The following is a 16,738-nucleotide window of genomic DNA, read 5'->3' on the forward strand; positions in this document are numbered from 1 at the left end:
CTCTCTCTCTCTGTCTCTGTATCTCTCTCCCTCTCTCTCCCTCTCTCTCTCTCTCTCTGTCTCTCTCTCCCTCTCTCTCTCTCTCTCTCTCTCTCTCTCTCTCTCTCCCTCTCTCTCTCTCTCTCTCTCTCTCTCTCTCTCTCTCTCTCTCTCTCTTTCTCTCTCTCTCTCTCTCTCTCTCTCTCTCTCTCTCTCTCTCTCCCTCTCTCTCTCCCTCCCTCTCTCTCTCTCTCTCTCTCTCTCTCTCTCTCTCTCTCTCTCTCTCTGTCTCTCTCCCTCTCTCTCTCTCTCTGTCTCTCTGTCTCTGTCTGTCTGTCTGTGTCTCTGTATCTGTCTCTGTCTCTGTCTCTCTCTCTCCCTCTCTCTCCTCGTCTTCTGGTTCCCCTCCTATCTCTCTGACCACTAATCACAATCCTTTGCTGGATCCTCCTCCTGATCTCACCCTCTACCTGTAGATGTCCCTTAGGGTTCTGCCCTGGGCCCTCTTCTCTTCTCCCCTACATTACTTCATTTGGTGATCTCATCAGCTCTCATGGATTTAATTACCATCTCTATGCTGATAATTCTCAAATCTGTCTACCCTGCCCCAAACTCTCTGCTGACCTCCAATCTCACATGTCCGATTGTCTTTCAGATATCTTGAATTGGATATCCAGTAGATTAGATTAAATATGTTCAAAACCAAACTCATTATCTTCCCCCCAAATCCTCCCCACCCGTCCCTCACCTTCTACCTTCCCTGTTACTGTAGAGGGAAACATCATCATCCCAGTCTACTGGGCTCACAAACTTGGGAGTCCTAGACTCCTCACTGTCTCTCATCCCCTATGTCCACATTTTGCCAAGGCCTGCCAATTCCACCTCTGTAACATCTTTCAAATATGCCCCCTTCTCTCCTTTGACACTGCCACTACCCTAGTCACTTCCCACCTGGACTACTGTAATAGCCTGCTGGTGGCTCTCCCCATCTGAAGTCTCTCCCCACTCCAATCTGTCCTCCATTCAGCTATCAAAGTGATTTTTCCAAAATGCATATCACTGCCACCCCTCCTGCCACTCAGTAAACTTTAGAGGCTCCCTATTACCTCCAAGATCAAATGCAAATTGTTCTGTTTGGCATTCAAAGCTCTTTAAAATGTACTTCCTTGCTCCCTTCCCAGTCCTCTTACACCTTACTCTCCATCATATTCTCTTCCATTCAGTTACATGGTCTCCTGGCTGCTCCATAAACAAGACCCTCAGTCTCTCAGTTCTGGCCACTCTTTCTGGCTGTCCCCCATGTCTGGAACACTCTCCATCCTCTGCTCCATCTGCTGACCTCCCTGGCTTCCTTTAAGTCCCAACTAAAATCTCATCTTCTGCAGGAAGTTCTTCCCAACTCTCTTAATTCAAGTGCCTTCTTTCCATTAATTATTTCCTATTCATCCTATATGTAGCTTATGCTGCATATATCTGTTTGCATGTTGTCTCCTTACAATTCTATTAAATTGTAAGCTCCTTGAGGGCAGGGAATTGTCTTTTGCTAGTACTGCTTAATAAATGTTTACTGATTGATTGATTGAACAAGTTGTTCCATCGTGAAGTAACTTCTAAATGGATGAAATGGGTAAACAATGAGCTGGACTATAACTAAGTAGGAGGAAAACAGTAGATTGCATATTTGGAAAACTGTGCAGTCTTTTCAAAGACTCCAAGTATGTCATTGCCACAAATTCTATCTCTTTAATACCTTTATTTTCCTGGTGACATTATGTGGTCATAAATCATGGTATGCCACAGTCTTGGAAGAAATGAAATGACGAATAAACCAAAAGAGACATGGAAACACTCCTAATGAACATAAAGATTCCCAACGATGATTTATTTATTTTAAAATGCAGGCACAATTGGATAGAGTGTTAGGCCTGGAGTCAGGAAGACTCATCTTCCTGAGTTCAAATCTAGCCTCAGACACTAGCTGTATACTCCTGGGCAAGTCACTTAACCCTATTTGCCTTAGTTTCCTCATCTGTAAAAATGAACTGGAGAAGGAAATGGCAAACCACTCCAGTATCTTTGCCAAGAAAACCCCAAATGGGGTCATGAAGAGTCACACACAATTCAAAAAATGACGGAACAGCAACAACATCAAGGTCAAGTATGATCAGCAGAGGAAGTGGGCTGGTCATATAGTGAGAGAGAGATAGCATGATCATTATACTGGTACCACTAAAACAATAAAAATAATAATGACAGCAACAACAGAAGAAGGTCCAAAGCCCATTGGGTGGCTCATTAAGAGGAGTGGTAAAAAAAAAAAAAAAAACAGAAACAAGAATTACACTGGATGAGACACTGTGGAAAGGCAGTGATTTGCACTGGTGGAGTATCCATGATAATGGAACCATGAATCCACCATAGCAACAAGTAACTCTTGGCTGGTGGGGAGACTTGGGTGGGGAAGAATAGGTTGGGAAGTCATTGGCATTATTCCCACGATGTTCTTACAAGCTCTAAAGGTAAGCAGTAGAGTGCCCAATTAACAAGAGGCGAATCCGTTTAACCATCTCTGGGTTATTTAACAGATCACCACTCTAGACTTTTTTATGGTCATCTTGGGTAAACAACTGGTAGCTTACTAAAAATGCTGCTCCTCACCAGCTCCCTATTTTTACACTGAAACTAAACAGCAAAGAGAACATATAAGAGGCTTGGGAACACTGGAACAAAAAGCAGATTATACGAAAAACTAGAATGAGTAGAACAGAATAGGATAAGAGCTCCCACTTGCTGGCACCAGGGTCCTCAAGGTTCAGCTACATGACATTGAATGGAGAGGGGTGGCAGTGACTAGTGAGTTTCCCCCAAAGTTGTCTGTGCAAATGAGGATGAGAGGAAGCCAAGATGTTGGCATATGACCCCCGGCCTGACATCCAGTTTGAAAGCTTCCCCCTGAACTCCAGATAACACTGCTGGGAAGATTAATATCTGTTTAGTCATTTCCCATTTTATTACCTGAAGACAAAGGGGAAAAAAAGGCTATAAATAGATGTTTAACCACACAAATAATTTACATTACTGTCTTCTTTATGAGCATGAAATAATAAAATTAAATTAAATTAAGGCCAATAAGGCTTCAGCATGGTGGTTACTAGGCAAAACTGATATTTACACTCTCCCTCTGGAAACCAAACTAACATAAGAAAACTCATCAACTGGGTGTTGGGGGTTCACTGTGGAAATTTTCTGGGTCAAATATTTCACTGAATTTTCAAGTGAAAATTGCATTAAGCTGCTTTTTCCTCTTGTAATTTCTTGGGTTATGAGGACCCATAGCACAGAGTCATTCATTCAAGGGATGCCCCATGGCAGAGCTGTCCTTGCTGAAAGCAAAGAGTACCCTCTCCCACACCCCACAGCCAGGATCATGGGCCACCGAGCCTGGGGACAGAACAGGGGGATAAAGAAAATGGGTAGGAACTGGGTGGAAAGAAATACGAAGCCACAGGGTTTGGAATGACCCTGGAGAGTTAATCTGGTCTACTTGACTTGTTGTCAAGCAGGATGGGACTCCAAGAATCCCAAGCAAATGAGAATCTATCCTGCTTTGCAAAGAACTCCATGGAAGGAGGTCCCATAACCTCTCATAGGAAGCATTTCAGGGTCTCACAATCATCTTCGTTGGTCAATTCCTCCTGATATCTAACCTAATTCTTCTGGCTTGAGTTAATGTTAGTTATTATGATTATGATTTCTTCTTGTTCTGCTGTCAGTGAAATAAGGAAAGTTTATCATCTTTTGAAAAGGCCATCACCTTGTGGCCTCATGATGTTATGTTCCCACCAGGTCAAATTATACCAAATATATTCCTTTTTATTTTTCCTGGTGGGTCTTACATCATCTCCAATGTTTTTTATTTTATTTATTTAGTCATTCATTCATTTATTTTTTGCCTTTTGGAGGGCAATTGGGGTAAAGTAACTTGCCAAAGTTACATGGCTAGTTTTTTTGTGTGGGTTTTAAGTGTCTGAGGCCAGAACTGAACTCGAGTCCTCCTGGTTCCAGGGCGGGCTTTACTTACTGTACCACCTAGCCGCCCCAATCTCCAATGGTTTATTCTGAGTTTAAACTTCAGAGCCAAGAAGCGACCAATATTCTAGAAAGATTTGGGGGCAGCTAGGTGGCATAGTGGATAGAGAGGGTGGTGCCTGGAATCAGGAAGACCTGAGTTCAAATTTGGCCTCATACGCTTACTAGCTGTGTGATCCTGGGCAAGTGACATAACCCTATTTGCCTCAGTTTCTGTAAAATGATCTGGAAAAGGAAATGGCACTATCTTTACCATGAAAACAGCATGAAACACTTTGCCATGAAAACCCCAAATAGGGTCACAAAGGGTTGGGTACAACTGAACAACAGCAACGATATTGACAGTAATATAGGATGGCCTCAGAACTCCCAATTACTATACATGATTTTTATCTGATTTTACAATGAAATAAAATTCACACATTTTAATGATTGATTTTGTAGGGACTTAATCTGTGATTTCACTGGTTAAAAAAAAAAAGAAACCTCTAAGGAGAAGACATACTCTATCAATGCAGACTGGTACCTTCTCTCTCTCTTAGAATCTTAACAAGTTGTAGAATATGGGGATGTTAATGATTTGTCCAGTGGCACACAGCCAGTGTGTGCCAGACTTGAACACAGATCTTCCTGGCTTCAAGTTAATTACCTATCCAGAATGCCCCACTATTTCTCAATCAGGTGAGATTTAAAGCCTAGGAAGAGAAAAATATCTCATAATGGCTCAGAAATATCTCCTAGCTATTCAGGCTCCAGGTGTGGTCAAGTCATCATCCTCTAGAGACCAGAGAAGGTAAGCAGATGCTAATATTCACCAAAAAAATGAAGACTCTGGGGAGAAACTGCACATACCACAAACTGCTTATCTTCTTTATGACCGTTAAATTGTTCCAACAGCTGTTTGTCATCTCAATGATCATTTATTAAAATATATTTTTCACAATCTGAGGATTCTAAAGGAATTAAACCAAAGCAAAGCAGCTCTTGCTATCAGGGATCTAAAAATAATTCCCCAAATTGTGAAGAGAGATGAGATCTGTATATGGTGGGGTGGGAAAATGGAGAAGAGATTTTATTTATTTTTCTTGGAAGCTTAGAACCTAAAGGAAATGTGGACTTTATATTATTTATGTTATGTTTGTTATATTATATTAGTCAAGGGTGAATTTTGGATGAGAATTTGGTTGTATCTTAGGAAAACTGAAGTCTCTAATGATGAGTGTCAAGTAAAACTGGTGATTTCTAAGTCTCAGAGTTCTGCCTGGGGTTCAGTACTTCTTTGGAGCTTGTCTGAAAAGTCCCCTCTCAAAACTACAGTTTTGCAGTGGGCCCATAATCCTTCTGCTGATGCACACTGCAGGCCTTCCATAGCTGCCCGCAGCAGAGCCCTCAGTCTATCTACCTGGTATTCTGCATGCCCACGTTTTCTAATATATCTGTGGCTTCCCCATTGAACATGATTCTCGGCATTTCTCTTCTAGTTCATCATCTGCAGCTTTCTTAGCAGCCCCCCAGAGCTGCGACTCTTCAATTACAATTACCCTCGCTGGACTGTCCTCCTGGGGTACTGCATTGGGACTTCTTCCTTCATCTGCATTCCCATCTATATAATTTATCGGTTGATCGTCACTCCAGGGACATTCAAAGAGGTACCATTTCTATCATATACTGGGAAGGGATGGTCAGGAAGGGAATAGTCCTTATGCCATTGTCTTTTTAAGGGAAATGGGCAAATGACATTAAATTCACCAAGAAGTGAAGAATACATGTTACTATGCCTTGTTTTATCTAGTGATATGGGGATGGAGTAAAAATTCTCTTTCAGCTCATCTAAACAGTCCCAAATTAATCAGATCACTACCCTGCTTTAAAATTGCAATTGAGTATGGACACTTGATCTGGGACATCCAAAGTATAATGACACAAAAATTCTGGTTAACACATAACCAAGGAGGGGGATGGCCTTGCCTCCTTCCCTCTCCCAACAATGAAGCACAATCATCTTCCTGGATCACAGACGGTAACAGTATCTGAGCCAAGACTGTGGAAGCTATGGTTTTCCTTCACCCAGATGCAAATCAGTATCTCAAATAGCCAACTCCATGCAGAAGCTTATCCTTCAGAGATGCTACTGTGTTGGCTAAAGGTTTAGGAAAAGAGAAGTGATTTCCAATACATTGTTAATGTTCAGAGAACAGTGAATTAATAGTGTGATTCGTTTAGATTGTCTATTGTTGGCAATATCCGCTAGTAGTTGGCTCCAATAGTTAGAACACTAAGGGACTGAGAAAAGGTCATGGGTTGGTACCTTGTAGGAGTCAGTTAACATCAGTCTTCTCCTTGAACACTCTGAGCCTCTAATATAACTACAGTCATCTGTCTTGAAGGTGAGTGCCACTGCTGGTCACAGGTGTGGTGCCAGGTAATACTTGAAGAACAGACCAGCACAAATCTATCCACACCTCTAGTTAAGCCATCAACAGCTCCACTGATAGGCTTGCCTTCATCTGTGTGACTTTGGGCATGTTATTTAAACTTTTCAAGCCTCAGTTTCCTAATTTATAAAATGGGAATAACACTGGCTCTCCCCATCTCACAGGGCTGTTGAGGATCATGTGAGAATTTTTATCAAGAACTTCACAAATCTTAAAGCACTAATATAAATGTCAGCTATCATCTTCATCATTGTTGTTATTTGTGAAAGTCAGTATGTTAGTCAGTGATCCATTCACGAGTCAAAGTGAATTGGAACAGGAAAGAATGGGCAGAGCCAAAAGGAATTAAAGTTCATGGGACCATAGGTTTAGAACTTGTCTCTAAGGGGCCCTGTGGGTCAGTCAGTAAAATGTAAGCTCTTGAGGGCAAGGACTGTCTCGCTTTTGTATTTGTATCATCAGTGCCCATTGCAGAATACACACTTAATAAATGCTTTTTGAATGATCTAATTCTGATCCAATTCCTTCATTTTTACAAATGAGGAAACCGAGGATCAAGTGACTTGTCCAAGGTTACACAGGTAGTAAGTGGCAGATCAAAGTCAGACTCCAAGTGCAGTGTTCTTTCTACTGAACCATACCACTTCCTGTCCTTACAGAGCTTACAGTATGGTAGGAGAGTTCATGATAATACACAGGTGGTTATAATGTAAAAGATAACATGCACCTGGTGGCTTAGGTTACATAAAAAAAGGAAAAATTCTTCCCTGAACAAAAGATACGCATTAAAAATTAATTCTAGGGGCAGCTAGGTGGTGCAGTGAGTAAAGCGCCGGCCCTGGAGTCAGGAGGACCCGAGTTTGGTTCCGGTCTCAGACACTTAACCCACACACACATGCAAAAGTAGACGTGTAACCTCGGGCAAGTTACTTAACTCTAATTGCCCTCCAAAAGGCAAAAACAAAAACAAAGTTAATTCTTCAGCTACCCAGTGTCGTGACTTAACTCCTTTCATATGTTCCTAAGATTTCCCCCAATTCTGCTTACATTAAGGATATAAAATATAGCATACTGGTTAAGCCAGTGGCATCCTGGATTCACTCATGAGTAGCATCAAGGTGTCATCCATAAATTTAAAGTTTTTTTCAGACCTCTGGAGTTTGTTTTTTGCAACTATGTGGTAGCATCTAGAGGCAAATTCTACAATGTGGTAGGGATAGTGCTTCTGGAGGGAAATCATCATCTGTGGCAAATGTTCCAGAGAGAGAATATCTATTTTATAGAGAGAAATATGACCTGATATTATGTGAGAAAATGCATCCCTTTGGTAGGGTAGTTAGGTGGCACAGCAGATAGGGTGCTGGACCTGGAGTTAGGGACTCATCTTCATGAATTCATATCCAGTCAAACCTACTAGCTATGGAACCTTGGGCAAATCACTTGACACAGTTTGCCTCAGTTCCTCATCTGTAAAATGAGTTGGAGAAGGAAATGGCAAACCACTCTAGAATTTTTGCCAAGAAAACCCCAAATAGAGTCACAAAGAGTTGGACATGACTAGAATGACTGAACAACAAAAATCCTTTTGATACTACTTGTTAACAGAGACTTTATGACCAAATCCCTTTTGGATTTCACCATTTAAAAGTATTTGGTCTTTGCATATTAACTCAAGCAAATTATCCATGTAGTATCTATTATTAGATAATCTAATTAGCTATTATTTTCTTAGTGGAAACAATTAAAATGTCATATTTTTCCATCAGAATCATTATGGCAGTCACTATTGAAGGGAATAAATTATTAAATAATGAAAAAAACATCCTAAAAAAGTCTTTTCATCCTTTACCATTAATATAGCATATGGGTTAGTGGTAATCTGATGACTAAAGTTAAACATCTGGAAACATTTTAACTTGGGTAATGGGGAGCATGATGATGGTGTTGACAGAAAATGGGAACTCACAAGGCAGATTTTTTTTTCCGGAGTGGGGTGAGAAGATGATAATACTAATGTAGGTAAAATCTTCCTGACAATGAGAACTAGGTAAAAGTGTAAGAGGTTCCCTCAGGAGATAGTGCCTTCTCACCATAGGTCTCCAATCAAAGGTTGATGACCACTTGTTATATGGGCAGCTAGGTCATAAAGTGGATAGAACTGGAGTCAGAAAGATGGGAGTTCAAATTCAACCTCAGATACCTCCTAGCTGACAATGAGCAAATCACTTGTTTCCTGCAATTTCCTAAACTGTCAAATGAGGATGGTAGCTCCTACCTTAGAGGGTTGTTGTGAGGATCAAATGAAGTATTTGTAAAGTGTGTGGCACATCCTAGGCTCTTAATAATTGCTTTTTCTCTCCCTCCCCATTTGTCATCTATGTTGTAGAAGGGATTCTTGGGTATGGGTTGAACTAGGTGGCCCTTGAAGTCATTTCAAGACCATCGCTGGCCCTACTTCCCTATAGATGAGGAAGATGATGACCAAAGAGGAAACTTGCCCAAATTCATGAAGCTAGTGGGAGAGTTGAGTTTTGAACCCAAGTTGACTATAAATTTGGCACTCAGTTCCAAGTGACACTGAAAAAACTTTGGCAGTCCAATGTGGGCTACTGCAACAGGGTCAGATGCTGGGTGTTTGAGGAGTAAAGGGTAGGTGTGGCATAGAAGATAACCTTTCCCTACTTCATAACTTAATCTAGGGCTGCCTTTTCCTACACACACATGCCTTCATAACCACCTCTTCTCATATTTACCACTGTAGCACTTAAGAGTAGTTAGAGTGATGGGTTACCAGCTTTAAATGAACAAGAGGCATGTCTGTTTGCAAACACTTCTAGATTTAGATCTTTACCTAAGGGAAAAATTCAATGCCACTAAGCTCCTATGAAGGAATCCCCTGCTTCTGCTGGGGCACAGGTCCTAGGAGCTGGTGCTCAGAGTGCAGGGTTTTAAGCTTAGCCAGCCACTGTACTCACTTTTTGGACTTCCACTGTGTGACCTAGGAACACAATACTAGAGACATTTTTATCACAAAGGACACAATTTTATGAACTGTGTTCACTGAGGATGGAGCTTTTTCACCTCCTGGGGGTACTTGACTCTAAAAGGAAGCAAAACTCATAGGAACTAAAGACGGGGAGAAACAAGCTGGCATAGAATTGTCCTGAATGTTGCACTGGTTAGGGCACTCACTGTTCATAGGAAGGTGGGTGGTAAGAAATCATCATAAATCCTGCATGTTTTTCCAATCCAAAAAGTAGACAAGGACACATAACAGAGATTGTCTAAATAAATGTTTATTGACTAAAATCAATGCGATGAAAAATGCTTTCAGATTTAGCTCTGTCTACTAGAGATGTATGCTCTCTTGGTTAAGGAAGATTTTACTTAATTTTATTAAGCTCATTGGTTTTTTTTTTCTTCTCTCCTGTACACTGATGCTGAGCTTAAAGGGTGGTTTGTATATTTTCCATTCACAGACCCAAGTATGGTTTAAATCAATCATAACACCCCCAGTGGACCTCTTAGTTATTTCTAGGGTGGAGGGTCTCAACATTTTCTCTGTGATGACTACAGGAGCATGAGGCGAATTAGACGCACTGGAATTAAGATTTCAAAGTGATTCAATCCCTCCTAATTCCATTTTCATTGCTGTGAAAGTTACTTATTTGGAACCTCTGCATTTGAACTAAAGCATTTTATTCTCTCATCTTGGACTTTCCTTATTGTTATACTTATCCCTATTGCTTATTTCCATATGCTTGGGGGTCCCAAGTGCTACCTTAGCCCTGCTTGGGAGAGACTTCTTTGCAACTGTGGAACATTAGTGACTCCAAAACCACAGACTGAAAATTCCTCTCAAACGGCAAAGAATATTACAGCTTACTTGGGGTTTAAGTGCCATTTAAAAGAGTTCTAGCAGAATCAGGAGAATGTTGTACACACTAACAGCAGTATCGTTTGAGGAAGAATTGTGAATGACTTGGCCATTCTCAGCAATACAATGATCCGAGACAATCCCACAGAACTATGATAAAGCATACTACCCACCTCCAGAGCAAGAACTGATATTGACTGAATACTAACTGAAGCATGCTATTTTTCACTTTTTTTTCTTTCATTCAAGTCTTCTTGTACAAAATGACTAATACGGAAATGTTTCACGTTAATTGCACTTGTATAACCTATATCTGATTGCTCTGTCTCTCAGTGAGTGGGGAGAGGAGGGAGGGAAACACAGAATTTGGAACTCAAAACTTTAAATATTAAAAAGTTTAAAAAAAGAAAAATGGCACCAATAGACTTGCTTGACACAGGGTTGCCACAAATTTACAATTTACGAAAAAAAAAATCCCCGACAATATCTGCAAAGCACAGGAAAGTGAAACACACTAAAACTAGAGTTCTAGTCTGTATTTTAATGCTGTTATGTTTGTTACATTAAAAAGTTTAAAAAAAAAACTGTATATTTTCTTCCTAACAGCGTATTCTTAAAAGTATTACACCCGAAACACCTACAGAGATTCCCTTTGGAGACCTTCGCTTGAATGCTGTGTAGCAAGGAATGGGCAGAAGGAGAAAACTTCCCTATCAATTCCCACCCTCTACTTGTCACCCATTACCCTTCTCCCCTCCGAGTGAACTGAGTTTCCAGTTGAGCCAAGGAATGAGAGGACACTCTCCATAGAGGCCCAGCTTCAGAAGATACGGGGGCCTAGACTCTCATGACCTTCAGCCTTCAGATCCACCTCCTTCCATGAAATCAGCTTGGCACTTATCAAACTCAGTCAGCAACTACAGTTAAACTGGTTCACTTTGGATGTGGGAAAATTTTGTTGTATGTGACTGCTACCATATGAATGGGTGAAAGGGATAACATAAAACACTAGTGGACAAATAGCATCAGTTAGGATTACATTTAGTCTTGAGTCTGTGTGTCTTCTCAATGTGATTTGTATCAGCCCATGTTGTGTTTGCTTCTAAGGGTTTCACTGTCAAATGAGTCTATAAACTGTGTAGGACAACACAGAAACTGTTCTGATAGCCATATGTATCTATTCTCCAAGTAACACAGAATCTGTAGCTGGAAACCAATGGAACTCTCTAATCCTTCTGCACTGTGAGTTTTGCAGAGAAGTTGTAGGAAGCTAACCTGAAAGGTGCTATGTGTGTGTGTGTGTGTGTGTGAGTAGGTGTGCGTGTCTACCTGTGTACTGATATTACAGTGTACACATGTCTGTCTCCTTTCTATTACTCCAAAGCTTTCTGGCACTTTACAAACCATACATCAACCTTGTTTTTCTTATGTTAATAGATTTTACACACACAAACATTTGCAGATGTGCATCCATTGTTTCAAATTTATAGGTCCTCTATCTATCCTTCTTTTCTTGTGCTTTTCTGTGTGCACCCCCTTCCCAGACACAAACAGCCCCCTCCGTTCCCCCCTTACCTTGGCCAGTCTGTGAGGATATTAGCATTCTGTGTCCTCACCCTCTCCCTGTCTTTTTCCACTACACCTTCATGATGACATTCTGGCTCATTTACTCTTGTCTTGACCCCATTTAAGTTATGTCAACTATTCTGAAGGTAGATGCCAGAACCTTACCCTTCACCTCTTATTTATTGCTCTCAAAGTGATTAGGAATAAAAGAAGGAATCCCACGAGCACATCCTACTGTTGACCTTACTATGCTTCTTGGAGGTAATGTTGCAAACAAAGAAATGGGCTAAAATTTTGCTTGAGGTGCAATACAGTCTAGTTCTGGCCCAGGTGCTCACCCCTGAACTGAACGAGTCAGTTCTTCCCCGGCCTCCCTTTCCTATTCACCCTAGAATTTCCTTTCTTTACTTTTTCCATGTTTTTGGGTTGTCTCATCCTGATTTTCCCTAATTCCTTTCCTACTGTTGAAAGGAAAGAAGGCCTCAGGCATAAGTTGTCCAAATGGCTTTAAAATTATAAAATATAGAGGCAAAATTCCACTTGGAATCAGGTCTCTTCATTCTAGAGGGCTTGTTACTATTAAGTAGGGGATCTTCCTGCCTATCTATAATCGCCAAATCATCTTTGGGAACAACAGGAAATTCACCTGATGAGGCCAAGGTAGTTACAAAACAGTGAAGAGACCTATATTTCAGCTGTTTCTCTTATAATCCAACTTGGCAATATTTGTTTTGGCTCAAAGAGAAACGTAACAGAAATTCTGCCTTCACGACCGCCTGCCTACATTGTAGTCAAGCAATAGATGAGTGAAGAAGAGGTTGACACACTTCAAAATACATTTTACAAGTGAGAGACAGAATGTTGTGATGCCTTCTTGAACATTAGTCTTTGGAATGCTGTCTGATATGCACATCAGAAAGTCACCTGAGTCTGAGTATGAATTTGTGCACAAGCACAAATGCATACACATGTAGAAGGTGGTTCTTGGTTTCTGGATGTGTATTTGTCAGGAATATAACACAAAAGAGGGGTGGTACAGTCTAGTAGAGTCAATAGATAATAGCTCAAGTCACAAGATTTTCTCTGGAAAAGTCCAAAAAACAAACAAACCCCTGAACCAAACCAAAGCCTAGTCACATCAGGTTTCTGGTGAGGAAAATGTTTTACTGAATAATGAGAACTGATAAATTCACCATTGTTATGACCTTTTCTTTTTCTTCCCTATTTCAGACTTTTTTAGACGACTCATGAGAAATGGCTTTACATTTTGGGATGGTAACTTAGGAACAGTTTCTGGTTATGAACTACTTAGGGGAATTTTGCATTATAAAGTATAATAATAATTAAAAACAAAGTGTCTTATAGAAAACCCAAATCTACTGTAGCACTTAAGTAAAAGCAAATAAAAAACCTCCCAACACATTGTTAATTGAACTAGAAAAGAAAAGGTTCAGATTTTTTGTTTGCTGTGAAATCTTGCAATATCCCCTAAACTATAAATCAGACATCCCAACTTCACCTTTAGGACAACTCTGCCAAATCCCTGGTCAGTAAAATACTTGCCCAAGCCCATGACTGGATTCTAGGGTTATCACTGCTCTAATGGGTGTGAGTAGTTTCTCCTTCCACTCATATTCTAAACGTGGTCCTACTCATTTCAGAACCTAAGTGAAAGACATTTTCCTGCTCACATACTCCTCCAAAAAAATCTTTCTACTAGCTTCACAATTCAGTGTTAGAAAAATAGTTTAAAGGAAGATTCTTGCTTTTTTCTTAGCAGAGGACTGAATGATTGCATTGCACCCATAGCAGGTGGCATAGTTAGTGTACACACAACTTGGTAATGCTTGCTAACTCTGACTACTCAATGCTGAAATCCAAACTGCTGCTGGCCACTTTCTTAACTCTCCTGTTTGCATCCACAAGTGTGGTTGGAGATACCGTCTTTGTTTAGAATTGCCTCCATCTTGTACTTGAGCTGTCCAGGAAGACTGACTGTGTGTACTGAGTGTGCAGGGGGTGGGGGCAAGAGGGAGGGAGAGAGAAGAGCTGGTTCATGAAGAAAACTTTGTAATAACTGCATGGCCCAACTGGAGAAGTAAAAGAGAGATCACCCCGAGTAACAAACTGTGTGTATTAAGCATCATGGAATCACAAATTAGATCTTAAGAATTTTAGAACGAGGTTTGCCTTCTGGAAAGGTAGAGTTCAGGTTCCTCTCAGTTGTTAGGAAATAAAATTTATAAATTTAAAGAAGCGTAACTGTTCAAGGTGTACTCCTGCCTCATACAGCATATCCCTTGAACTCTACTGGAAAGTTCCAATCTTCTCTTTTAGTTTCCCTAAGATTCAATGATTGTATTTTATTAAAAATCCTTTAGACTACATTTGCTCCTTTGGGAAGAATCCTCCAAATCCCCAGGTCTCATACCCTTGCCATTGCAGCTACGGCATGGGCTTTTTCCTTTATTGCTAATCAGTGTTCCCAGAGTTTAAAGATAATGAAACAATCTGGCATCTCATAAAGTTCAGCCACACTCCATTAGGAGCTGCTAAAAACTCAATGACTTCATAAGGAGTTCATCTCTCTGCTCCTCTTGGGATCTGACGGTTTCTAAGGGAGGGTGGGCTTGGGAACTCCAGTTTTCCCTAAGTAATTAAACAAACCACTTCCACCATTTGGTTCAACAGTCACCTACTCTAATGGAGAAGGAAAACAATTAAAGAGGGAGTCCTAAGTACTTTCCACACTTAGTTTTTGTAAGATGTTCAGTCAACATCTCTCCTTTCATGTCTGCTTGAATTGAGCTGTTCCATGATGTTAGATAGAGAAGTTCCTTTCTTGGAAAATTACTCAAGGTGTTATCCCCAATTAAGACATCTTCTAACCCCAAATAGCACAGTCTAAATCTAAGTTGCCTTGCATGCACTGTGCAAATATTAAAAGTCATCAAAACACATATTTCTGGATGACCAACTTCCATTTGGCAAAATGTCAGTGAGCTTTTGCCCTGACATAAGGAAAGAAATCAGGCTGTTTAAATTCAGAAGAGTGTGGGGTAGTCGATTTGTCTAAAGGCAAGAAAATAGAATAAATATCAACTCAAAGTCCCTTCCAGGCCTATGAGTCTATGCTTTAAGATTCCAACCATGACTATGAATTTAGTTGTAGTCATCTGTAATTGCCCACTGTCTACAAAATTTTACCTTTGGGTAATAGCATCCCAAGGTCCCCACCCCCACCCCCCCCCTTTCTTGGCTAGTTCTGATATTTATTACTAAGAACAGGAACTGCATATTTACATAAAAGGCCATGTTTTTTCTCCCAAGTAAACTGACATTTCACTGACCTAAAACAGAATCACAGAATCACAAGGTAGCATGGCCTCTTGAGTCTACTTGCAATCTCTGGAAAGTCTGAGATTGACAATCATCAAGGCATTTAGTCATAGGCTGCCATCAAGAAAACCTATGGTGCCACAGCATTTCTAATAAGGAGCATTTCAGGATTTAGCAAAACTTTTAAATCCAAATAACCAATACTCTAAAAAAATAATGCCGAGTTAATAATATTTACTAACAAACAATTATTCAAAATACACAATACCAAGGCTTTGGTCAAACTCTAAATAGGAGTACAGTCCAGTTTAAGAAAACCTAATACATACAAATTCATGTTCACAACAGAGATCTAGTAGATGAACATTTTCTTTACAAAGAGATTCACCTTACATAGACTCCTCTAAATTGTGAGCTCTTCGACTCACTGGAAATGTTTTGAACTACGAGTTATTTTTCAGAAACTCTTCTACTATGTAAAGTAACCTGTGAGGTTCTCCAAACTTGGAATATTATGTTTAAGCAAACAAAAGAAAGGCTTCCCCCCCCCCCCAACTTTCACCTTTTCCTTCTCCCCACCACTAAGCCTGAGAAATGTTCTTTAGTGTTTACCACATTGAACAGGGGTCATAAAGAAACTTCCAAAGGTTTGGTTCTTGCTAAAGTGAGGGGCATGTTTATTTTCAAGTTGTAGTAGTTGAAATAGTTTTAGTTGTACAAACCCTGAACATTTTCTCCCATATCATATATATGGTGCACCTGTATAAATTTATGCAGCCATTTAGTTATAAATGTTCCAAGATAGATCATAAGTCAACAGTATGTGCCTTGTTCTGTTAACTGTTATTGTAATAAATTTAAGATCATAATAAATGAACAGGTTTTTGTCTTCTATCTTCCATGAAAATTAAGTTTTGACAAAAACTTTCATTTTTAACTTCACAGGGCCAAAACATCTACAATCACTTTCCTTAAAACATAAATCCCCTAATATTCATAAATATAAATTCAGAGTTAAAAAAACCTCAGTTGGGAATATTATACTTCAATAAATATTAATAATGGATTATAGTATTTTTGTACATATCTTATCTCCTCTTCTAGATTATAAACTTCCTTGAGAGCAGGGAAGTATCTTACTCATTTTCAGATCTCCCTCAGAGCCCAGCACACAGGATCATACATACTATTACAGACTTGGAAAGTATCTCAGTCTATTTATTCAAACACCCTCATTTTCCATGCAAGTAAACTGGTCTAAAAAAGGTTAAATTACATGCCCTAGGTCACATAGTTAAAAGTCCCAGGTAAGATTAGAACTCAGGTTCTTAGTCTCCAGAGTTGGGCTCTGTTCACTGTGACAAATGCTCCATAAATTTTGGATAAATGAACATTAGAACTACATTTTACATCTTCCATGGAACACAGCTTGCATTTTTTTTTTTACTTCAAA

At 40.0% G+C, this 16,738-nt stretch overlaps 1 protein-coding gene across 3 annotated transcripts in view; it reads left to right on the forward strand.

Annotated features, from left to right (window-relative positions):
* SLC6A4 (solute carrier family 6 member 4) overlaps window positions 1–16,160 on the forward strand; it is a 62,756-nt gene extending 46,596 nt beyond the window's left edge. For all 3 annotated transcript variants that reach the window (XM_069089735.1, XM_069089737.1, XM_069089736.1), the window contains exons 13-14: window positions 5,550–5,717; window positions 10,987–16,160. In XM_069089735.1, coding sequence (XP_068945836.1) covers window positions 5,550–5,717; window positions 10,987–11,061 — 243 coding nt within the window. In that variant the 3' untranslated portion in view covers window positions 11,062–16,160. The remainder of the gene's footprint in view (window positions 1–5,549; window positions 5,718–10,986) is intronic.
* Window positions 16,161–16,738: the final 578 nt, after the last annotated feature.

Source organism: Petaurus breviceps, unplaced genomic scaffold (genome assembly GCF_028583685.1).
Source record: "Petaurus breviceps papuanus isolate PSGF00001 unplaced genomic scaffold, PetGlider_PUasm1.0 186, whole genome shotgun sequence".
In the NCBI taxonomy this organism is placed as follows: Eukaryota; Metazoa; Chordata; class Mammalia; order Diprotodontia; family Petauridae; genus Petaurus; species Petaurus breviceps.